Source organism: Calypte anna, chromosome Z (assembly GCF_003957555.1).
Source record: "Calypte anna isolate BGI_N300 chromosome Z, bCalAnn1_v1.p, whole genome shotgun sequence".
Lineage (NCBI taxonomy): Eukaryota > Metazoa > Chordata > Aves > Apodiformes > Trochilidae > Calypte > Calypte anna.
The window spans coordinates 59,029,475-59,055,315 of record NC_044274.1 but is presented as its reverse complement, the minus strand read 5'-3'; the positions used below and the strand labels follow the sequence as shown (position 1 = coordinate 59,055,315).

The 25,841-nt window shown below is 39.3% G+C and overlaps 1 protein-coding gene across 4 annotated transcripts in view; it reads right to left on the bottom strand.

The window, feature by feature from the left end:
* SEMA6A (semaphorin 6A) overlaps nt 1-25,841 on the bottom strand; it is a 120,242-nt gene that overhangs the window by 43,724 nt on the left and 50,677 nt on the right. For 3 of the 4 annotated variants that reach the window (XM_030467069.1, XM_030467071.1, XM_030467068.1), the window contains exons 2-12: nt 24,968-25,105; nt 22,212-22,329; nt 17,196-17,256; nt 15,655-15,717; nt 14,972-15,073; nt 12,138-12,228; nt 9,104-9,223; nt 8,044-8,132; nt 6,942-7,159; nt 3,971-4,102; nt 1,086-1,241 (exon numbers count right to left, since the gene is read on the bottom strand). In XM_030467069.1, coding sequence (XP_030322929.1) covers nt 1,086-1,241; nt 3,971-4,102; nt 6,942-7,159; nt 8,044-8,132; nt 9,104-9,223; nt 12,138-12,228; nt 14,972-15,073; nt 15,655-15,717; nt 17,196-17,256; nt 22,212-22,329; nt 24,968-25,067 — 1,250 coding nt within the window. In that variant the 5' untranslated portion in view covers nt 25,068-25,105. Of the gene's footprint in view, nt 1-1,085; nt 1,242-3,970; nt 4,103-6,941; nt 7,160-8,043; nt 8,133-9,103; nt 9,224-12,137; nt 12,229-14,971; nt 15,074-15,654; nt 15,718-17,195; nt 17,257-22,211; nt 22,330-24,967; nt 25,106-25,841 lie in introns of those variants that run through there. The other variant, XM_030467070.1, reaches the window with a different exon arrangement.

Here is a 25,841-nt window from a genome sequence, read left to right as displayed (position 1 = left end):
CTTCTAATCAAAAGCGAAGTACTGCCCTGGTGATTTCTTCAGGCAGAGAAAAAAAATCAGCACAGTGAAATTTTGTTTAATTTCAAGCCCTGTCAGATTAAAACTAGGAATAATGATAACTGATCTACATTTAACTTTTTTGGCAGGAAAAGCTGTGTGAGTGCAATAATGAAACAAACGCCATTTTACTTCACTAAAATAATCACACAACTGCCACTAAGTGAGTTCAGTGCTGAGATGATACTGAATCTTGGGATGACACAATTTATTGAAAATGAGTTCCAGTGATTTAGACACAGTTACCCAGTAAAGGTGACCAAAGGAAAGTTCTCTGCAGAGATACAGCACTTGACATAAAAACCTAACAGAAGATACATTATTAAAACTAAGTCAGACCTTTCCAAAGCTAAACACTGCCCAGCACAAAACTCTACCCTCGTACGAAAAAGTGGGAAATATGGCAAAAATAAGTCACATTATTCTGTTCAGAACTAGAGGGTATATAAGTAGTATAGGGATGTCAGCAGACAGTGGGAATTTACTTTGATAAGAAGGGGATGGTATATTTGAGCCTTGCTAATTTATGAGTCTTTGTTCACATATCTTCATTATTATTTTTCTCTTGTTGCCATGGAAAAGATACAGATTATGTGTTTACTTTTGCCTGTACATTCTATAAACATATCCCAACACACATCTTTATATCCTGTCAATGTATCCTGGCAGGCATGTTTGTATCCTGTGTACATATCCCTAGGCTGTCTCCTGATCCTCACCCAAAGTTTTCTACAAAGTTGTCTCAAACACTGACCCATAAGCCAAGAGGCAGGTCAACCCTTCCAGCATGGCATTTCTTTCAAGATCCTGTTCCAGCACAGCATTGTTGGAAAGGGCTGAGGTTTTTTCCTGCTTTGAAAGCTGCTCAGGGAGCTCTGTGGCATCTGCTCTGTGCTGCCACCATTCCTAGCTGGATGCATGCCCAGCACATGGAGGATGTTTACAGAATTTGAGAGTATTCTGAGCAAGACTACTTAGCACAAATTAAGAGCTATGATAATGATAAGAGTCCACTTGGAGGTACATACCTGACCATTGTTCTGAGAAACCAGGGTCGATTGACAATAGCAGGTACAGCCTCATCCATCAGTGGATGTGTTTTGATGAAGTTCAGAGTATCATCCGGGAACTCATTAGAGGTTACATATTTTTCTAATGACGTAGAGCCAGCACAGCAACCTGGCCTAAATAAAACAAAAGGGTAAGTCCAGAATACTTTTTTGATCCCTATGCCAAACTTCTTTTTGTAATGAGGCCCTCAGTGAAATCTGCTGTACATTACAAGTGTTTCAGTGGAAGATAAAGTCTGGTGGACTTGTTTAGCCCCTCAAGGGAAATTTAAATTCTGCTCTGTTCTCCACTCAAAAGGACCTAACATGTAACCTGAAAGCACAGAGACATTTTTTCTGCAGGACTGTGAGACACTGTAGCTCATCCACTCACATGGAACTCACTCATTTGACTTGACGCTACCCACAGGGAACAGGTACTTTCTGATCTGTAACTTGCCCAGTTGACTTCTCTTTTCTGGAATAAAAGCGTGTGTGAAAGAATGTGGCTTTCAGTTGTGTCTTGTAGAAAGCACAGAAGACAACTGAAGGAGACAATCCAGCAAGCATCTATGTAAGCATTGGTTTTATCCTTCTTTCAATTTGGATGAGATTATTTAAGTATGGTAGCACATTTAGTACATTCACTGAAATGTTACTGATAATTTTTCAACAACTTAAAAGTAAATCTTCTCACCCTGTTCCTAAAATCTACTCTGCTCCTCACTTAGCCTTCCTGCCTGAACCAGTCATCCCTCCACAGGAAGCAGCAAAATGCTTTGTTTGTTACTAATACTTTGTGGGTTATTTTCTCTAACAAAAGGCTCATTCGATCCCATTTTCTAGAGCACCAAGATTATTCAAGCCTTTGAGCCACTGTGAGATGGGAAGATAAAAGATGGACCATTCACTCATAAAACACACGGTATTGTTTATTTTTCATCTGCTCTGACATGGGTAGAACCACTGACATCAACAGAGTAAGGCCAACTGGAACAAAATATAGCACTAGTCCTATCATATCTGTTGTTCAGATTTACATAAATATTCAAACTTTAGGTAATTAAATCCTGTGTGGGAAGGTAGCACAGGACTGGAGGGGACCTGGTGTGTCAGTGAGTGTAGTCCCACACAACTGCACAATGCAGAGGCTCTGCCTCTTTGTATCTGAAAAATTTTGGTTGTCTTGTAAGAGCATATATGATTAGTCATAGAGGGAGAGAAGGAGAAACCAAGGGCATCACCAGCCTCCTAGGTCCTTACAAGGGTACTGATTCATGAGGTGACATTTCCAGAGAAATCTAGGGAGCAGCCTTCTGGCATCGTGGTGCCTAGTGTTTCTGTATATCTAATCTGAAGGTCTATTTCCCACTAAATCCTAATCACATGTTTTGATCAGACCTGTTTTAATCTCAAAACTTGTTCAATCAAGTAAGTATAAACCTGAGTAAGTCCTGCTGTGCACCTCAGCCAAAAAGGGAAGCAAGGTCCCTAAAAGGCTCCAGTATGTTTCTGAGCAATGTTAGGACCAATAGGAGCATTATTGTTTCTGCACCATACTGAGATACCAACTAAAAATTACCTTATTTCAAAGGCCTCTTGTGCCTCTTTGCATTTCAACATCCGTTAGAAGTAATGATTATTTCTATTATGCAGATTGTTGGTCAAATGTTACAGGAAACAGAGTTCAATTCAGTTCAAGTTGTAGTAGCATAGAAGGAGCAGTGTTATCTTCATCCTAACTCCTCGTCTGCTATTGGCTCATCACATAAACTAATAATGTAATATTTTCTTCTTCTTTCCTACTGAAAAAGATTTCATTTTCTGCTTTCCTCTTTCCCTGGAAGTACTCTTTAACTGAGTTAATTCCAAACAAGCAACCTTAGAGCTGTGTTCCAGCCTTGTACTACCAAGGCAGCCCACCATGCCCGTAAGTTGCAGGAACACTGCAAAAAGAAGAAGAAAATCCAGCAGCAGTGGTATCAGATGCCTTTTTAAGGCTCAGACAGACACCTAATTTGCCAAATTTTCCAGTCACCTCCAAGATCTTAAGTGACAAGTTCAGAATAAAGGCAGCACAGAAATACCATACCCATCAACTCTAAATCAGAGGGGCCAACTTTGGATTTAGGCAGAAGCTCAGTTGCCACCACAGAGCTTCAGATGTGTTTTTATTTTGAAATTATGCAAGATATCACAGGCTATGTAAAACATATACTGAGGTAGTGAAGCTTGGCTGAGATAAATGAATTTGCTTTATCTACTTTAGTATCATATGCAGATAATGCAGAGCAAAATGCCCGTGGTGTAAATGAGCTAACAAGTGGCTGTCAACAGCAAATTGTACAAAATGAGTGCTTGCTAGAAACACAAAGTGCATGTAATAGGGAAGCCACATGAAAGCAGGGAAGTGGAAGCAGGCAAACCAGCTCATAGGAGGAATGAAGTAAACAGAATCTCCATTTTGATGGAATGCTGTTTTTTTTTCTCTTCATAATGGATCTTCTGTGGCACACAAATTGTATGTTAACTGCACAACAGCAAACTGCAAAAATGGTGCAAGCTTTGTAATGATATATTTCCATTACCAAACCAATCTGCAACAGGTTGAGGTGCCACTCACACCATTCTTTACTGCTGGATTATTCTGACCAAGTAGATATGATGCTGACCTGATTTATGTTACACAAATCTTAAGTGGAAAAATTCTCATTTGTATACCTTAGAAGTCAACTTCCCTTTTATTCTTACAAGATGCATCTTCAATTCAGAAGTGCATCTGTATTTTAAAAGGCTGTTCAGATTGTGAAAAAACTCTGTATTGAGTGCGGGGAAAGAACAATATCACTGCACATAGAACCTACCTGGGTTTGGGCACTCGCTCATCAGGAACCGGTGTCCATGTGGAATCAGGAGACTTCTGTTCTTTGAATCTCCCAGTGAAGACATTGGCAATGTCAAGCATGTCATAGGCACAGACTGCAGAGCCAGGGATGCTGCAAAATGACATTTCCCAGAAATTGTTACTCATTCTGCAGTTATGCATAATATCTTGAGTGAAAAACATGCTGTATAGAAGTCTTCCTGTCACAGGCTGCTCTATCCTGAACTCTGTAACCTTTGAGTATTGACAGGAAAAGACAGCCCCATGGAACAGCCTGAAAGATACCCATCAGCAGATAGCTCCTGCAAGCACGATTTGTTTCAAAGCCTCCATAGAAAGAAGCACTTGCAATAATCTTGAAAAAGGGAGAGAATCTGGGAAACTCTGTGTACCAATGGAGATGCATGAGGATTAATAGTCAGTCTCATTCATAGCATATTATTTGGAAATTCTAGTTCTTGTAAATAACAGCCTTTTTCAGTATTAATTCTCACAGTTCCTGTCATTCCTCAAAAATACACTGCAGACAGTCCAGAACTTGGTGCTGCTCCAACTGGGAGCATGCTGCAATGTGCCACTGACCTGGCAGTTACATGTCATTACTTCATCCTCCCACAGCCTGATCGCCAATTTTCCCCAGCAGAAAGGAGTTAACTATGCTCAGGAATTTGCTTAAGTCAACGAGGTGTAAAGAGCTTGTAGAAGCAAATTCAATTTTATTTTTAGATCATAAAGTTGTAAATTCCAACTTTATTATTACTTGCATGTAACTGCATGATAGCATTGTCAAAACATAATTATATCTTTACATATGTTCATTCTGAAATGCTTAGGGGTTTCTCATGGTCAGTCACCTAGAAGCATGAATTATACATTTTTATCCACCTTTCATTATTTTTACACATGAACTGCTGTATTTGTGCCTGACTCTCACCTCTTGATTTTTCCAGGTAAATAACTTGAACCCAGCTGACTGAGGCTTTCAATTCTTCTTTTAGCTAGCAGGTTATTATACACCAAAGAAAAAAAAGTAAGAAAAACAATACTGCTAAAGAGAATAAAACTAAACTCATAAAGGTACATAAATTGATAGGAAAATAACTGAATATGAATAAATTTCAAAATGCTTCTAACTGAAGGAAACAAGTAGGGAGATAGTAACAGACTTACTTTGATCTTCACACATTGTGTTTTTATATGGAAGGAAATTTCAAAGCTGTGTACTAAAGTAAAGTTACACAGCAAGAGTTTTAAATGGGGTCAGCCAAAGCTATATTGATGTAAGAGCTGGTAAAGAATATATTAGGCTACACACACGACCTCACCCTTAAAGAGACCTCAAGACCCACTAGAGATAGATGATTCTGCAGTTTGCTGAATCTAGCCCTGAAGAAAAAACAACTCTAAAATCTCGAGGTGTACTACAGAGAACTAAAAGCACGGAGAATTGTGCTTAACATGTAATTCCATAGTGACAGAGAGATCTCTGCAGTGACAAGTCTGCAACTGTTTTTACTCTAGAGGATGACAATTTGTAGGCCCACAGGTAATACAGCCACACATGTGGGTCACAGCCAGGCCATCTCCCAGCTGCTGGACTGCAACCCATCACCAGCTCCTACCCTGGGTCAGGTAAGATTAGAGTGAGGAATCTCTTCTCGCTCACTCTAAGGGAAAGCTTTGTTCCAGAAATCAAAGATGTTTCTTACAGCTTTTCCTCAGTGGAGAAGGAGTAAGAAAGATGCCTCCATGTCAGAGGTAGGTCTGTTAATAAGAGGTGTCTCCAGGCCTACATGCATTCCTGTCATCTTCAACATATGACAAAAAACAGGGCCTATAAAATAGTACCTTGATTTTAACACCAAGAACTTATATTTTAAAATGCAGGGTTTATGAAAAAGTATTATTCGAGATAAACACAGGAAATACTAGCAGAGTAGGAGAAAATCTCAATTTCGAGATAATCTCAAGATATAACTTACTTTCTGATGCTGACTCTCTATTTGTTAATTTTAAGACAGTTTGTAAAAAAGGGGTCATCCTAATTGAAACTATATTCCCTTCTGGTGGCATTTTTCCAGGATTCCTATAATTCTGTTATCAAAAGCAGTGACTCTACATTACAGGTGTGGGCTTACTCTGATTTGAAGTCAGTTTTGTGCATAACCTCACTGAGGTCAGGTTTTGACAAGAGGTAGTGAGTGTACAGCAGAACCAGATGAATTTCAGCAATAAAGTTCTCCTTTCAGTTTGAACATTACTCTGTGAAACATTATTGTATTTGTTAATTAGAATGCTACTTTTTTTTTAACTTCTCTGGGAGACCTCAATAATTAGATACAGTTATTGTCTCGTAACTTCTGGAGAAACAAGTTATTATGTGTAATGGTAATAAATTCTTTGCAGAGGAACTGATCCTTTTGGAAGACCATGTGAACAATGAAATACCTGTGTTCTAGGGACTGGCAGGGCAGTGTAGGTTCTTGGCTTTCTTAGGATAAAATGCAAGAGTCAGTAGGGATGCAGGAAATAGAGGGAAGGAGTACTAATGTGGCTCCTGGGGTTTTAGATGTAAACAGGATAGAACCAGTCTTTTATTTTTGAGAAAATAAACTCATATTTTCTCTTTGAAATAACTTCCTGCAAGTTACATGCTACAAAATCTCTTGGTGGCCAGAATGAATTACTCCCACATAAAAGAAAGCACATCCAAGGAATGTGTCCAGATAGTAAATGGCTGAAAGCTGCTCTTAACTATCAGATATAATAAAGTGCAGTAAGCAATACCAGGGTATCTTAAAATGAAACACAAACTATCAGTAAGCACGTGGCACATAATAATTATACTGCATGAGCAAATAACTTCTTGTATCTTCATAAAGTAAAAAGAAACTGTAATGAAAAGCAAAACATAAAGGAAACAGCAGGCAAAAGGTTATTGTGCCTATTACCTATTATATGGAGTGGAGAAAGTTGCTAAAACAACATCCCGGCCATTGAAATGAATAACATCTGTAACTGCCTGCAGTATGTTAAAGTAGAAGTGTGAATCGCCAGGAACTGAGCAGTTCAAACGAGCCTTGAGAAAGGAAGTCCACTGTTTTTCCAGTACTCTCTGAGATCCTCCCATGTCATTTTTGCAAACCTGAGCCACCCTTGGGAAAACTACCTGGAAAAAGTAGAGCAAATATAATGAAGAAAATTAAATATTTAGTTTGAACTAAAGACTTTGTTGGAATTCTGATTTTGAAACATTTGGGCTAACAATTAATCCCATGTTTCCATAATCTGTGACAAATAAGAAGTAGGGAAAAACTCAGCTTTCGAACAGTGTGCTATAAAAGGTAAAGCTGTGGCATTTACGATACAGCCATAAATCCTTCAGGAGATCTGTTCTCAATCCATATAAAAATTCATTTCCATACAGACTGCTTAGCTTTCTATTTCCACAAGCAAAAGCACATTTTCTATTCACAATCCTTGCAACCAACACCGCCAGCTCTGACTCTTGTGTTTTCAGCACTTAAACACTAAGCAAATCTTTCTTGGGTTTTTATTCCTGCCCTTCACCTTTGTGACCTTGGTCAGCTTTTCTGACTGCTTAGTAAGAAAGCTATCCTGAAATTAGAAAAAATGCAGGAAGTGTTTAATTATTCCTTGCAGAATGGCAAAGCACAAAATTCATGCCATATTTCAGCACTCCATATTTCTTAAAGAGAAATATCTCCCTGCTTTGGAACCCATTTTTAACAATTACCTGCTACACTGAACTAACTACATTGGCCTTGTGCTTTTTATAATCTCAGAAAAGAGATTCCAGCATACATCATCGTGGTAAGAAACCACCCTATTTTCTTTGAAGACACTGCAATGTTTCACTGCAACCAACCTTCTGGCTCCAGCTATAGGAATCTCCTCAAAATTATGACCTTGTCATCATGATTAATGGTTCGCATTTCAAGGTCACTCCTAACAACACTGGTCCAAGAATAGCATGTGTTTTCCTCCTCCTGAATCTGACAAAGTCGTTCAAGGCAATGTTTTTGCCCTTACCTTTCCCATGCTGTTGTACTCTACTGCTATTTCCCGGAAGAAGAAGTAAATGTAATTGCCATAGTCCACAGCCTGGACAAAATATGGTTCTAGAAAAAAAAACAAAGACATCCTATCTAGGCACCATGTACAGCATATAGCACAAAAAGGGAAGCCAAATACATTCACACTAAAACTCCAAATGTGGAATGCCTGGGTTAAGGACAACTGCATAGTTTTCAAAACTAGCAAAATCACACTGACAGAAGAATCATTCTGGGGTTTGCCACTAAAATGTCTGCCCTGAGAGGTGTATGAGGAAAGGTAAAGAGACTGTATGTAATGGTCCAAGAAGTGTCCTTTACTGTATGCAGGCTACATGTGGGGGGAATAAGAAACCATGGAACTGTTTCTGCCCATATGTGTCTGTAGCAGCAAGCAAAGAGGGACAGCTAAAGTTGACACCTGGCAAAACACTTCTGCATGCAGAAAAAGACTTCAAACTAGAGCTTTGCTCACTTATAAAATCACTCCAAATGGTAACTATTCATAAAGCCTACGTGAAGCTAAACAGCACTGTTCTTAACAATGAGGGCATTTAGAGCACAGAAATTGCCTAATTCAATGACAGCTGTACAGTCCCCTAGGAACCATAAAAGACAGGCTTTGTGCAATATTCCCATATTTTTTTTTTCATTGATGAATCTAATTTTACAAGGCAAACCCTCTCGACTTTGTGAAGCCTTAACTGTTACCTAAACACAGTCCTGGAGCAGGAGTATTTTCAAGAACATTGAGCCCTGTAAGTTCCAGAATTTACATCCAACACCTGTAAATTTAAGGTTGGAAAGATTGATGGAATATATATTCTTATCTACTATGCTCACAGTTTCTGTCATGTTCACTAACTTGTGATCAGGAGGAGAAGAGGGAAAGATAAACAGATCAGTGTAAGTAAAAGACGTAATTTAGTTCTTTCTTTCTGCCAGAAAACATTGGTGAAATGAAATGACAAAGAGGTCTGTCAGGAATCCGAGACTCTCCTCAGAAATGCTGGGGGTTTTTTGTTTTGTTTATCTACCTTTCAGCCATTTTGAGTCATGTTTAACTGTCCGCAGGGTTGGGCTGTCTCCAAGGCTCCGGTATATGACTGCATCTATTGCAAGGAAGTCGGTCACTGTGGCAGAATATAGCTTTCCCTCTGGGGAGGAAGGAAAGAAGAGGTAAGAATGCAGGAGTATTAGAAATAATGTAACTGCTTTCTCTCATCAGTCAGATGAAATGGGACAAACAAAATCATCACAATCTCCTTAGGAACACTGAAGGGAAAAAATCCAGCTAGGTAAATGGGGCTGAACAAGTAAGCATCAGTTTTCAAAATGATAAACCTTATGGAGGTTTATAATTTCTTTTTATGGAGGTTTATCTAATTCTTCTCCAGTTTAGGTAAGTCATGCTGAACTATGCTATCCAGTTTCCCCACACGTCTCTGGTTCAATGCCTGTAAATTCTGCCTTTGTATTTAAGCAAAATAAATATGGGGAAATCTGACAGAACTGTTAGTTTTAACTGGAAGAGCAAACCAGACAGGTCTTAGGGACTGTGAGCTAATTGTCACTAATGCAAATTTCTCCCTTTGAGAATACTCCTCTTCTGCCAGCAATCACTGCCAAAGATCACTAGCAAAAACGTAAATAGTGTGCAGGGAGCACAGGTGAAACAGGGATGCAAAGTGCTGGAGGAGGATTGCCTATCTATGTTTCTTTTAAAAAATGTGTTTTAGGCATTTCCCCTCTCTCTTAAAGAACTGAGGGACAAGTGATAAGAAAAGGTCTACAAAATGGAACCTGAAGGACAACCACAAGATAGAAAAGTATCAGGAGGTAAAATCATGAGCTCCAACATTTTAAAGCTATATTTGTTATCTGCTCTGTTTGCAGGTCATGGTAACTGTATAGATCTGTTTTCATGTGTGAGTCAGATCTTGGAAATGATGTCTGATAGGAGCACAAGCATCATGGCACGAGGACAGTGAGATGTGTCCCTGTTTTGTCTACATGAAATACAGAATGGCCTACATCTCCTTTGACAGAAATTATTTGGGTGCCAGGCCTTGAAGGAACCAGCACTGAGGACATAGAGAGGACAAAGCAGAGAGACTTTTTTCGGTTATGTTCTCCTCATTGCACTTACAGATAACATTTAATTTCAGCTCATGATTTAAAAATCAGACTGTTTTAATAGCAGGACTGCAGTCTTTTTCTGAGCCCCATAATTCCCATCATTATTTGTCTAGTGAAAAATGGGCTTTTTTTTTTTTTTTTTCATAGCAAAACCAAAAAAAAAGTAAGTAGAAAAAACCCCAGATCCTAACAACAATTTTAAAATAGAATTAAAAGCTGAATTGTTTAAATATGGATGTCTGAACTCATGTTGATATAATCATACACTGATTTTCTTTTCTGCGAAGTTCCTGAGGCCCATGTGACCAGTTACAATTCGCACATATCAGCTTTAAGGCTGCCAGACCTGCCACATTTATGTAAGTGCCCCAAACACTCAGATGAGCTGGAATAGTGCCCTAAACTGCTCTGAAACTGCTCTTCACTGCTGCCTGAAAAGTTATTACGGATACCAACACGTATGACATAAAACCAGTGATTTCTCTGAAGCCAGCATATTTACAAAGTATATGCTCCAAGAATTTATTTAAAGAGTATCAAAATTATTTTGGATGACCATGAAAGAGTATGACCATTTTTAAAAATATTCTTTTTATTTTCAAATAACATGAGGACTTCTTCAGTGATAGAATAGGAATCATCTTCAGTTGTATGAAAGGCAAATGTTTGGACTGAGTTGGTCAAAAATGCTTTCTTGGCCATTATGGTGAGAGAGACCTTTCTGAAAGGCAATTCAGACTGCCCTAAAGGTAGGAAATCTGATACAGGGGATAAATCTTTCTCTGAAGATGTCTCTTTCTTCCCAAGGCTTGTGAATATCTGATACAATCAGAGAATTTGTATTTTGCATGCTTTTGACTGTAATTAAGAAATTACATACTACCACTATCATTATCACCTTTATTTTTGAAAAGAAAGGACCTATTTATTTACACTACAGAGAGTAAAAAAACTCCAAAATTCAACCTACTATAAAATTACTGCTTTGTAAGGCAGATGATGCTTCCTCAAACAGAGCAGTGTTTAATGCAGCCCTTCAGCCACAGACGTATGACTGCCTGGAATACTTGCATACACTTAATGCTTCAGAGGAATAGCTAGAGGATTTTCTCATGAGCACCCAGGCTCTGCTTTCTAGCATCACACCTGCTGAGGAGGTGACTTCCATATTATCTTTATTATCTATTTCAGAGCCAAATCTCAGAAAAGATCAAAGGAACTAACATTATGAGAAGTTCAATGAATAAACAATTTAATCAGGAATTCTTCAAGAGAGGTACAAAAACATCAGTTCACAATCAGCAGACCAAATTAACCCCATTTGTAAACAGTCAGTTTTTTAAACTATGGTAGTAGAAATCAGAATTAAGTGTACTTTGCTGCATACAGCATAAATCATTATTAACCAACAGACTTTTCTCCTTTGCCTACAAGAGCTGGTAGCACACTGAGATCTTTCTTTCTTAAAGATAAAATTGCCTTTGCTTTCCTCCTAGATCTAATAAAGGGGACATCACAACATGTTCCTTAACTTCCCTATTATGAAGGCTAACTTAAGCTTGGAGTTGTTAAAGAGCACATCCTGCCCACCCTTCGGCAGAATTTACATAAGCCTTGACTTGTCTTGACTTTTTCAAAAGCCAGACAGAGAAAGAAATGGTGCCTCACACTGGTCTAGCATCATATTATCATGAGTCAAGAAATCAGTGAAATACTAAACCAAGAAACTGAGGTTTCAGGCAATGTTTATGATAGCGAAGTTAATTCCAGAGAAGGAAACGTGTCCATGCTAGTGATTTTCTTATGCACCCTATTTTTAGTCATTATTTACTCCCCTTACCATCTTTTAGATCTTGGTGTTCTGGACTCAGGAAACACAGGAAATCCTAGGCTGCATGACAGAAAGCAAGAATTTTATTTCCATCACTTTACCTGCAAACAATGCAACATTGGCATGCTTTGCATCATAGGGGCATCTGGCCATTCCACTGAATTCATCTCCCAAGAACTCCAACGTATCCATCTGAAAAAACAAATGGGAGCTCCTCAGATAGAGAAACAAAACCTTTTACTCTGGATGAGGCTTATGACAGTATTTCTTTTTTTCTTACTAGAGAGGAAGGTCCTTTCTCTAACCGTGCTCCTGACTATGTATTAAGAACCTGACAAAAATCAGTGTTTATTAAAATCAGTCTGAAGAAAGTGCATCCAATAAGTCAGCTATTCTTTTGCAGCTAATCACTCTTGCCCTGACACATTTTACAAAAGTATTCAGTCTATATTTTATCTGTACACAAGCTTCCTGTTGAACCATAGCAGGCTATGTGGTCTGTGGTTCTGGCAAGGGTTCAAAATTTATCCTCAGCAGTGATCCAACAGAAGCGCTCTTATACACAGAAAAGACTGCAAGGCACAGCAGTCAGAAGAAACAACACTAGGATATTTCTCTGCCTGCATTTTTCTCCCTAAGTCCGGAGATCCTTCTGCTTTAGTCTCAACCGTGGTGCTCTCTTCCTTGATTTGCATACTCAGAAGGATGCTCGCAAAGTCTTACTGTATCAGTTGAGTCTGTCACAGAAAAATCCTCTTACCATCAGGCAAGAATTAATCTGTGCAGGAACTGTAAAATCTGAGGCTTAAGTGTAACTCCTGGGAAATCATTTCACCCCAGGTGCAGATAATGATACAAATATACAGATCAACTTTACTAGAAGTTCAAGAGGTTTTAGTGAGCTATGGGGGAAAGATACAGCTCCTGCCTCTTTATGATTCTTATACTACCTTATTTTGGGAATAAGTATCTTTCTAGTATATCCAAGTAACTTGAGCATCTCATACTGTATAAATCACGTACAGTACAGATCCACAGAGCATGAAGAATAATGCACCCAGCACCATGAAGTACTCCAATCAACTTTTAACTCCTATGGTACAGCACCCGACTGTTTCCGTGAAAAATTTGTCATTGTTTGTTTTGTGTCATGTATTCTTCCTGTCCAAATACACTCTGAAGAGAACCAGTTGTGTTTATTCAATGTTTTATTCTGAAAAGCATTTCACAGGATAGTGAAGGGAACCAAGTTACAGTCCTGAGCAAATTTCCCTGCCCCAAGCCCCACATCCTAGGCTCATCCACACTTCTGGAAGTGTGGAGGGATAGCCCCCTTTTCTACTTGGCGCCTCTTTAGTGCTCTCTATATTTAATGCAAAATACATGGAGGAAAAGCCAGGGAACGTACTGGTATCACTATCTATCCCACTCAACAGGTGAGGCAGTCTGCAGTGGCCATGCATCACAGGGAATAAACCACCTACAGCAAGGGTACGGAGGGACATTTACACCCCTCACATCAGGATGCCAAGGAAATCTGTATTTGTGCATTTGTTCCTCAGCAAGGAGACTGGCTGAGATTTCTAATTGCATTAATGGCACTGAGAGCTTAAAAAATTACCAACTCTTCTGGAAGACTAAACACAGCACTGAGACCAAGAAACTTTATTGCATGGTAGAAGTGGCACACAAGGAAAAGCTGAATAAACAGCTGTTAACAGACCAGCTACCTGTACCACAGTTACCATGATGCAGCCTTGTATTTTTATTCAAATGTAATGCTTCTTCCACCAACCAAAATTTTAAAAAAAGCTGTACTTCTGTCCTTTGTTTCCTAGACTATAGCCATCACAGTGGCTAAACAAAGTAAAGCAGCATTGCAGAAAAAGCAAGGAAGGGCAGCAATCACAGGAAATATCACTATGGAAGTTGTTTTTCAGCATGTTAATGTCTTTACTCTGCTTTTTACAACAACTCTGAACCCCATGAAATGAAGGAAAATTGTGACTTTGTCAGAAATAGCATTAACAAAGCTGAGTTTTCTTTTCCAGAAGAAGGATGAGAAACCGTCCGTGGGACACAAGCAGTGCCTGGAAAAGCAGAGTCTGTATTCACCTAAGTGAATACATTTTAAAGCTACTCCAGAGATATTCACTGGTGAGGGTTATATCAGTTTATACTAGTGCAAGCCTGGGAAAATGACAAATATCTGAATAAATGGGCCTTATTAAAGTGGAGATCACAGGGACACACTTTGTCAAAGGAAAAATTTGAGGTCAAGGAATTAACACTGGGTATTCATGGACCAGCACAGTTTTCTACATTGCTCTACATAATGTTTTGGCTTTGCAGATTCTCAGCTAGTGAGGAACACATCACACTCCTCCTGTTCTTTTCCTTATGGAGACCTGCTGTCAATCACTTTTACAGCACACAATGACATAGGATCTCCACAGCTTCCACATATGCTTGGTCCCCAACACTAACTTTCCCATGTTTTGCGTATTAAGCCCTCAAATGTCTTGAGAACAGGCTTTGTTATTGAGAACAGTAGAACAGATACATTAAAAATGTGCTACCACATAGATAACCCTCACCATCAGTCTATGACTTGATGTACATGTCAGTGATGAGCCAAGTCGTTTTCTGAGGGCTGAATACATCCCCAAGTAGAGATCTGAAGGACTCTACACATATGGAGGACAATGCAAAATGGCTATAACCTGTGATGTGCAGGAGTTGCAAAGAAGTAGGTAATAAGTCTGAGCAATCCTCAGAAAACCAATCAACACTGAGTTCTGTAGCATTGAAACAAATGTAGATTAAAGCTACAGAGTTAAATGATGCATTGTTGGATGACAATCTCATGCTGTAGCTACAATAAAGCCAATAGAAAGACAAGGTGTAAATTAAATCCCACACATAGATCACATACCTTGTAGTTCCTGCAAGAAGGGTTGAACGCATTTGTTCCACAGATAAACAAGGTATCCTCATTTCTTTTTAGGAGAACTTTAATAAAATTATGACATTCATCCTGAAAAAAAAATCCAAATATTTCAGCTACTGTATTTTAGGCATCTGGTTTTATTTTTATGCCATGATATTTCACTATCAGGTCTAAAATGAAACTGGCTCGTAGCCACTGTGATATTCTGGGCTTTCTTTCAACTATGTTTAACTCACAATGAGCCAGACCCAACTGATTTATTTTGTATGGTTTCAAAATGGTTACAAGGAACTGAAGATATGGTATTCACATTATAGCTCAGGTTCTGCTATTGTTCACATGGGTGAATTTTGTAAACTTCTGCAGGAGGATGGACAGCAGCACTTAATTTTTGTGACAGTGGTAAGCAAGATCAGTACCCTAAGCACAGAGTCCTAAATTCCCAATGTTTTAAGTATTTCAGGATATTGCTGTAGCTCCTGTCATAATTTTTATCACATTAAAGGTAAACTATTTTTGGAAATTAGTCTTCAGTAAGTTGATGGAAAAAGGAATTACTGGCAAGAAGTGAATGGTATCATCCATTCCACATCACAGACAGTAACTCAAGATAATAGTAAAGCAACTAAACGGAAGTGGCAGATGCAGAAGAAATGAAAATTGCCTACCTTATGTTTTCCCTTCATTCTGCATGTGTCTACATCAGCTTGTCTAGATTTCCACGTCAATTTCTGCAAGGATCAAGAAAGAAATCAATTAAAGTCTGGAGGTTGCATTTGATTTCAGAAGCCCCTTAGGGATAACTAGCTGTTGAACATCTATTTATTGAAAGCTTTCTGCACCATTTCTCCATGATTAATTCACCACAAAAATGAAAGATCAGTGATGTGGAGCATTCACTTAATTTTGTATTGCCATCTATTCATTAGACTAGAACTCTATCACATATTTTAAAAGCTTCAACCAATGGAGTTCAGCCATAGGCTAACTTTCAAAAATATGTGTGCTTTTCTGAAAAGTATTAGATGGTCTCAGTTTAATTTGTTGTTGTTCTGCCAAACAGAATAATCATCTATGCACTATAAATCCTAACTGGATTCTAAATGAAATGTGTATTGTGGAAGACAACACTTGAGATTAGCCAAGAAACCAAATTCAGGTTTATCCCTTCAAGTCAGCTAGCAGGCTCAGAAAGCTCTCTACCTATCATCACACTCCTGTCTTTATCTACAAATGCTCTTCCTCCAGAACATTTACAGGTAAATCCCAGCCTGAGATTTTTTGTGTTGAGTTACACGAGTGCTCAAAATGTAGTTGGCTCATTAATTAAAATGAACCTTTGCTTACAAACATATGGAGTAGACATAGCACCTCAGACACTATAGCCATGAGAATCCTGAGATGGTTACCCACCAGTAAGTGAGGAACTGGGCATTCATGAAGGACCTCAAGCTGAAAGAGTTATCATGTTTATTTCCATTAGCAGCTTGTGCCCTCATTTTTTGATGAGCAATTAGTCAAAAGCTCATCTTTAGCAACACTCACAACAAAACATTTTTCACTCCTACAGTGGGATTCATCAAGTGCCCAAATTCATACAATCTTCTTTTGGATCTAGTATGTGTTTGGTGCATATTACACAATGTCTATGCAATGCAAAGGAGATGAAAGGAGATTATTTCTAGTATGTTTATGTAAATATACAATATTATAATGCAGACAAAGCTCTTCTTAGTTTGCATGCAACTTCCCAAGGAGATAATGTGAATATATCTACAAAGCAATGTTATTATAAGATTTTATTTAGTGAGTACTTGCATGAGTGAATAAAATTTGTGTGCATGAACATATGTAAATAGCACTTGCTTTTTATGATGAAAATTTCAGTATACTTAATTGGGATAGTATAGCTGTTACAGAAAACTGCTGAATATAAATGAATAGATGTTTGACAGATGTTTCATCAGAGACCTCACTGTGTTTCAGTACAGATTGCTTATCAGCCCAGCGAAATCACTTACCAGAAATCCACAGAGGACATGATTTCTATTCTAGCCTTTCCCAAATATGATTAGCAATGCCATCTTACTTGCTTATTACAGTTTTTACAGCAGTGCTTGGCAAGTTATTTGAAACAATGTCATCTTCCTATTTATTTGAAGCTTGTTCCAGTGCCCTTGGTTTCTGGATGATGATAGAAGCTACTTACTTTGCTAAAATAAATTTCTTCTGTATGTGATGTGTCCATATCAACAGTATAAATATGGTCCCTGTAAACAAAGGCAAATTAATGCAAAGTCAAATGCAATAGTCAGACAGTTCATTCGCTATGAAAAGAGCTATCTATCATGAGATAATCCACAATCCATTAAAAAAAAAAAAGATCACAGGTCTTACCAGAGACTGTTACTGACAGCATTGCCCGCATCTCCCAGAAAAGCACATTCATGAACTATCCTTCTTCCCATTAAGAAAAAATTAAGCCCTCTCTGAAGCAAAATTCTTTCCCAAAAGCAATTATTTGAACAAATGAAATTTAGAAAAGGAGGTAAATATCATATAATTTATGTATTTAGGTTCTAGAGCAAATCTAGCATGCAGACATTTTTCTGTATCCAGAAATCAGCTACAGTAGTTCTTAGGCAGCCTCTGTCAGACTCATGGGCCAGCAGTCACTGTGCCACATTTAACCATGCTGGGTTAAAATGAGGTTAATGCTTTTTAAATTATTTTTTTATTTATTTTTAAATTATGAATTTAATCTCAGCTGTGGTAATTTGATTGACAATATGGCATGCAAAAGGCTGATGACCAAGAAACTATTCCCAGAAATTATTCTTCTCTTCAAACACTAGTCACTAGACTAAACTGTAAAATACTCCTCTGAAAAAAGTTCACATTTCTTGCATGCATTTACTTTTCTGTCTTCCTTAGGATATGTTTTTCTCTACAATTAGCTGCCAATTTCTCCTTGGATAGAGGAAACAGACTCAGCTACTCAGGTAAAGAGATATTTTTACACATGCTTCTCTCTGTAAGCTGAAAACAAGGTCATGTCTATGTGGAAAAAGAAAATTTGAAAAATCCCACCAAACCGCAGCCTTGTAGCAACCACCACATCAAATTGGGACTGAGCATCTCACTGCTCCTTGAAACAACTTTGGCTCTTTACAATATGCAGGAAATTGTGCAGCTGGGGCATGATCTACAGCATTGGAGGGGTCTACTGAAAGTAGGATTCAGACTGTTTCCATTCTATAAATCCCTGCACTCAAGGTAAGCTTTATTTTCTTGGGTTTGGGTAAAATAGTGCCAGTCTCTTAAATAAAACAAACACAAAACACTGCTAAAAGAGGAATAAGGAACGCTCTTTTCACATAGAGAAAAGAGGCAGCATTGTTGTGGGGGAACTGGCTTTAAAATCTACTGTCTGCTACAGCGCTTGAGGCTGTTTGCTTAGTTTGATGCCAAACAGAGGGGTTGTGGGTTTTCCTCTCTTCCAGACTGTAAAATCAGAGCTGTCCAAGAATGGCTTAATGCTTTGGTTTATTATTTGCCTGACTTTACTGGCAGAGCAGTGGTCAGGATTGGTGCTGGACTCAAATTACCTATTTGTGTGATACTAGCTTCATAAATTACTACATGGTTACCATCACTCTTTGTTGCTGTCACTCCTGCTACATAGAAGTGGGAACAAAATCTCTTGAATTGCAAATCAGGTGCAGCTGGAACTCCAAAACTTTCTTCCAGCACAGCTCTTGATTTTAAACATCAGTCTTACTTTCCAGTCGTTATAATTTTTTTCTTTTTAAACAAGACAATTAGAAAATACAGTGGTGGTTTTTAGAATGAGGCTTGAATTATTTAGTTCCACTCTCAATAAAACAGCTTTCAGGGGACTTTGCTTTCTGATTCAGGAAACTGTTCAATGAAAACTCGCACGCTAAATTACAGGATCATCTGAAAGAAGGTGAGAATCAGGCAAATTACATATCATTTTCTCATGCCTTACATGAAATGTAGTTGCTGACAATGTCAGCAGAGTGCGAAAGAGCTGTCAAATTCAAGGGAGGGCTCTGTAACCACAGACAATGTGGGATTGTCCTTGCCCTCCTTTTCCCACTGCTGCCCAACTCCTACTATCTGCTAGCTGTGGTATGTGTACAGCTCACTGCTAATTAAGTTATTCTAACACAAATTGACTTAATCCTAGAGCTTCCGTTTTTCCCACCTCCACTCAGCAGAACCGAATTTTGTTGCCATGGCATAATCTTGTGGAGGAAGGGAATTTAAATAATGCCACTGGCTGTGCATGACCCTTGGCCACTCAGTGAATCGTCTGGAAATTTGTAACTGCAAATGAGGAAGGAGGCATCCTGATGCTTCGAGGGCTCAAGAAACCATTTTGAATATACACGAGGGGTGACAGATAATGTGAACAAAAGCTGCCACCACAGAAGACAATGGGAGGAGGAGACACTGCAAACTTAGAAAAGGGTGTGTGAGGGGGGGCGTGGGTGAATGTGAGAGAGACAGCCAGGGAGTACCCTTCCCACGAGAAAAAAAGAAAACAGAGCCGGTCCTCTGCACACTGCAAGCCAGATATTCAGACAGCACAGCTTCATGGGCTTCAGCTGAGGTATTCTAATTTATACTGGCTGGATATGTCTACCTGATTGTATGAAATAAAGCCTTTATTATGCAGAATTTTATTTGGTAATAACTAATACAGAAGTTGCTGTTTCATAACGCAAAATAAGCAACTGACAGAGAACTTTTTTTCTGTGTCAGTTGCTCAGTAATAAAGTGTTAGCAGCTCTCATATCTGAGTCAGCCCTCTCCTGTGCAAGGAAATTGTGTGCAAAGTAAATGCTCAATTTTCTTAAACAAGCTAAGAAACAAAAAACCCCCAACAACCCCAAAATAAAACCTCTCAGTGCTTAATCATTTGTTTTGATTGCTTTTTAGATAACTGGGTACAAATGTGAACTTATCACTATATTACAATGTCTAAAAAACCAGCATGAAAGCAACATCTGATAAGAGAGCTAAGAGATTTATGTTAGTTACAGTTTTCAGTGACTCCTTACAAAACTCTTTGAGAAACACCTTTGATTGTGTACACATTTGCTTCAATCTCTGGATTTACTACTACCTCTAAAGGAGATGTGGTATTGCAGTTATAAACTTTCATTCACATGAGTTATCAAAGGATGACTCATTTTCTGAAGTCTATTACTTAGAGATAAAAATCACCTTTGAATTTTAACTTGTATCGCTTAGGCTTCTCAGCCCAGCAGGGATTTTATTCAGTAACATGGAGGAGGAAAAGAATACGTCAGAGTTTTAGAGTTACAATAGGAAAAAAAGTGTAAGAACTTTTTTTGGCACGTGAAAGGGCAAAACAGACCAGGTCTTTATTCTTTTTATGTAGGTAACTAAACTCTAAAATATATAAACACTCTCATTGTAATAAACTGTTTTATACAAAGTCACACATTATATAAGACTGCATATTGACATACACACACAATCTCACAAATATTACTACTCCTTATATAATCTGTGCACCCAATGGTTTCATATCTCAAATGTTTCTCTGGGTTTTCCTGCTGTAGTACTGGTTGCTTGGGCACTGCCACAGTCTTAATTGCGTCAATCTCAGTCTGGGAACAAACTATGAATACAGCAGTGCAAAAATCCACAAAGTGGACTTACCACCTTCTCACTGCAAATGAGAAGGAAATTTAAAGGAAAACAAATAAGGAAAGGAAAGGGAACTCAGCCATGAAAAGGAGGAAATCCTGCCACCACCTTTCAAACCCCTTCAGCCTGCTCCTCCGCCCCACTCATTATCGCTCTAAATGCATAAAAAACCCCAAGCCTTAAGCTCAGGAAAAGCATGGGGGAGGCCTTACTGTGCCTCAGTCTTTGTGCCCTACAACCAGTGCTGCCGCAGTTCTCAGTGGAAGGTACACAGCTCCATGACACACTTGATACAAGGACTTGGCATGAGACAGAGCCCAGAGCTCTGCTGCCCAGACCCCACACAAACTGGCCTGTGTGAAAGGCCCATAGAAGCTGCTTTTAGCTGTTGAGTCTGCAATACCTGGGTAGGTCAACAGGCATAAGTGTTGTCTGCCTGCAGCAAGAGACATGACCATGTAAAAATGGCACCAGGTGACTCCGCTGCTGTAACCCAACACATTACTGAGTGCTCCGTGGAGATCAACAGGCAGATCACTGCAGAACAAATTCAGCCACCCAGAGGATGGGGAGTGGCTGTTTGAGAAGGAAATCAAGCAGCTCCCAGAGGCTGCCAAGGACTTGAGAACAGGGCTGGGTCACTGGAGGCTGCCTGTTCAGCAGCTGTTCTCCCTCAGCTCCTGGCCATCCCACCCACCGCTTCTCCCATCTGCAGCAACAGCCTGGATCTCTGTGGCAGAAACAGAAGGGGGCAACCCACCCTTGCTAATCTGGGCCCTTCTTACATTCATCCTGTGTCCAGCAGGTTAATTCCCACTCTAAGATTGTCAACCTCCTTTGCTAACAACTTGCAGGGAGAAGAAGTGTTACTGTTTGATCTGGGCTGGGCTGTCAGCTGAATAAACTGGTGGTAGCTCCACTGAAGCTGATGGTGCAATGCTGAGCTGTGCTAACTGAACAGGAGGCTCTATATGCAATTTTTATAAAAAGACATGTAATTGTAGGTGCACAGTGTAGCTCTCCAAAAAGAAGTCCAGACACCAAATTAACTAACCTTGCTGAGTACACCAGAGAACTATCAGCCTTCTTTTTGTCTTACAGAATTAAAACATGCCTGACACTCTTATTTGAATACACATTTGTGCATCAGAACAATCATTCTCTAACATATGCCATTCATAGTGTGCACAAACAATATTGCAGGATAAGTATGGACTCCACAGAGTTGAACAATTTCTCTGGTAACTTCCCTAATCCAGATGCAAAGGAAGACAGTGGTGTTCCTCTCATGTAATCTGGTGTATCTAATGAATGGAATGTCTCAGTACATAGCAAAACTGAACCTCATTTGACTGATGTAACAAGATCTCCAGTATGTGCTACTAACAGACTGCTCTCAGAGTGTTGGAAAATATTAAAAATAATATGTCTGGAGGAGAAGAACATGGACTATCCCTTGCCTTCCCCTTTCTCCTCTGTAATCAGCCAGGGAGAAGTGGCCAAGCAGGACACTACCTACCTAGCAGCAACGTAGAGGGTCCTGTTCATGACCATGACCAGCTGGATGTCAAGCCGGTGCCTCTGTGTGGTGTTCCGCCCTGGTTTGTGACCCACAAACACCGGATACTGTCTTGTATCTGTGGGAAGGGGAAAAAAAGAAGAGGGTTAAAAGAGAATTACAAACAGAAACTGCTAACACAGAGCACTATGAGACCCAGCTGGGCCAAAAGCTCTGATTTTTGTTCTGCACCAGCACCGCACTCTGGGGTTGGAAGGCATGAGCACAGAGGGCAGGAGAGTTCTTCAAGGTTACAGTCTTTGCAGCTGCAAAGGAGAAAGTCATGGCCTTTGTAGAAGATAAAAATTGTGAGGTTTTTTAGAGCATAAAGCTGCTCTGGAGCTCTTGGCTCATAGATACAAGGCACTTTCTCACAGTTTTTCTTTCCCTGCTTAAAGAGCTTAAATGCTCGCTTCTGGCTGCCAAAGTGTGTCTAGCAGGACAAAGCTGTTTCACAGTGGCACATCAACCACCACAATGACTGGTATGGTAGAGGTTAAAGCAAAAGACTTGTCTCTCCTCGGTTCTAAGTGCCAGCTCCCTGGGTTTTCTACAGGATTGGACTACCACCATAGAACAGCTGTGGGGATTTCTGAGAAACAGTGGGAAACCTCCACTTGAACTTTATAAAACGAAAGTCGCTGCATATTATTTTGGCAGCCAATCTCATACTCCAGTTTTTCTGAGACCTGGAAAACAATACTGACTGGAAGCCCTGTACTGAGCTTATGTTACCAACAGGTCTGCTTTTCCTCTGTCAGTCAGTGAGAGCATTTATTTACTCTATTTCTGCAGAGTTTCACTGCAGAGACACCTCAGCATTCATGGGGTGTGCTGCTGTTTCTCTCCAGATGACCTGTGTGTACAACCTGTAATAACCCATAGCAACAGTAACACTTCTGACCATGGGCCATCTTGCTGCTAGACTTTGTTTATGTGACCATGACATCTAGATGTACAAACAAGGGGGGTAGTTAAGCAAACAAAACAAATCAGAAGACATGAGGAGGATAAACTTCTGATAAGCATCATCAATGCTGCATGTGCACATTATATAGAGATAATGTCTAAGCCCTTTCCTCATCAATATGCTTTCCCAGAGATCTGGAGCTGTTTAAGGGAGTCTGTTTCTTCTGAAACCCAGCTACTGCTCTCATGTTTCCAGCTATTGTCCTCTAAAACTATTTTACCTGTTAAACTAGGTCAAAGTATTGATTTGTACCATGGCATTAGCAAAGCATTTGAGAGTGCCATGCAGCAGGAAATCTGGTGATAAAACTGTAAAGAAACAGGAATTTCCCTGCAAATCAGATGCTGAGAAGTCCAAGAGAAAGAAATTAAGATAGCCAATGCAGGATTTATGTTCATCAGACATAGCTTCAACCTTTTGACCAAGTCCCACATGCAAAATGCCAAGTTTAATTGTCAAGAGTTCTCTGTGTGGTACTGTTTCCTCTGAAATTCATGGATCTAGCATAACCTATGAGCTAGTACATCAATGTGTACTTCACACATGAATTTATTCCATGTTTTATTTCCCCAAAAGGACTAAGATTGGCTATTTCAGTGCTAGCAAGAACTATTAGCATCACCCTTCTGGGGGTAAAAACGTTCCTGCTGAGACTTAGTGTTCACATTCAACATGTTCCAGCAGCAGCTTTGCTTCAGAGCAGTTCTGTCCTGTATCCTAGAAGCCTATTAGCATTTAGAGCACTTCAAATGTTTCCTTGGAGTCTGTCTTTCAGCTTGGTCTTACCCAAGACAGACAAACTCACAGGTGCCAAGGTCACCCCAAAACTCAGTAAGAAAGGACAATCAAGAGATTCACTTTAAATTCAAGCTCTTGGCTCAAAGTAGATCTAATCACAAGCCTACACATTGATGACTCATTATTGCTTGGCATACTTTTACAGAACCAGGTGCTAAAGTCTCCCTTTTAAACACCTGAACCCCTTGGACCTCACAAGACTTCTTTTTGCAGCAACTGTAATTGAGGTAATTGAGATAACTGTAAAAGTATCAGTTATGCTGAGTTTGACTTGCATGGAAAAATGCACAGAAAGCTCTTCACCTGTTCAGCTAGCAAATCTCAATACTGACTTGCAGCTGTCTATGTTACCCTAGATTTTGGAGGTTTGCCAATTACTGCTGGTAACAGAGATTCTGTTACAAAAGATTCTTTGTCTTGATTTGTATTTTAGCCATATTTCCAGCTTAGCAAAAAATGACTAATGCTGAAGTGGAATCCATCAGAGCTTAAAGAATTAAGTCCAATTATTTGTACCAGATCAACAAATTACGTTTTCAGACCTCAATTCCTTAGTGTGCTATGCTTGATATTCTGAGTTGCTTCACTGGTTATTCAGGACTACGTGGTCATAAGTCAGGTGAGGGACAATGGTTAATAGGGATGGGTGGGTAAAAGCTTCCTTACTTAAGTGCTGGATAGAGCAAGATATTTAACTTGAGCACGTTACTGAAGTCTCTGAGAAGGAGAAAGTCTATGGTATTGGAAGATCATGCAGTTTGCCACCCAGCAGTCATAAGACAATATGAAAAAGTAATTTTCTATACATTAATATCTGAGAATGTAGATTTGTCTCTCTGGGAGAAATAAAGAAATCAACTTTATTCATTGCAACTGTAACAAAATACAGATTTGAAAAACCCTGATCAAAGTATTAAGCAAATGAAGCCCTCTTGCTTCTTATACTTACAGTTGCCATGCGAAATACTGATTGGCTCAGAATCTTCTGGGAAACCAGCCCCAGCAAAGTGTAGCAGTGTGAAATATAGCAGCAAGGCTTCTGACCTCATAGTAGTTCAGCTGGGAGGCTTCACTTCTTCACTTCACCCTGTGGAAGACAAGCAAGGGCTTAAGCACCTTCTGTCAGTGCTGTTTTAACCACTGCATACAAGAAAGCTAAAAAGAGTATTGGAAAGCAGAGGAGCTTTCCTCCTTCTCAAGCCTCTCATTGTACCTGAAGAGGCATAGTGTGTTTTTAAACAGAAACTGCCCTACCAGACCAGTTCCCTTAAGTGCATGCCCAAGGAGTGGTCATCTTGCTTGATGATAAACTTAAGTATCAGTGAGTTTTAAAGAGTTTTCTAACTCAGTTGCTTGTATGCAATGAAGAAATTTAGCCTCTCCTGAATGAGAACTGACAAGAGTTTTTTTTGAAATATTTTGTTTTCTCCTTCTTTGTTTTATGTAATTAGATGATGACACAATGACACATGCCATAAATAAACCTCCCCCCACACTACATTATTCTGGCTAAGAAGACTAAGGGTTATACTATGGGACTAATTCTTAGCCTGAAGAACTGTTAATCAAGTGAAGAAAAGACTGAGAGATTGAGGGAGCACAGAGAACATGTCATTGGGCTTTACCATAAAAATATGTACCCATAAATTTAGGTGCTGTAAAACCAATAGTATAACTTGTGATAAAATAAGGGAGAACAGAACTATCTAAAAATAGAGCTTTTTCTGTGTACTCCACTGATGCATTCACTCATTCACATTTCCTGTACAAAAATATCTCAAAATCTTGAAGATAAAAGGAGCCACAGGGGCCTTTGGATACAG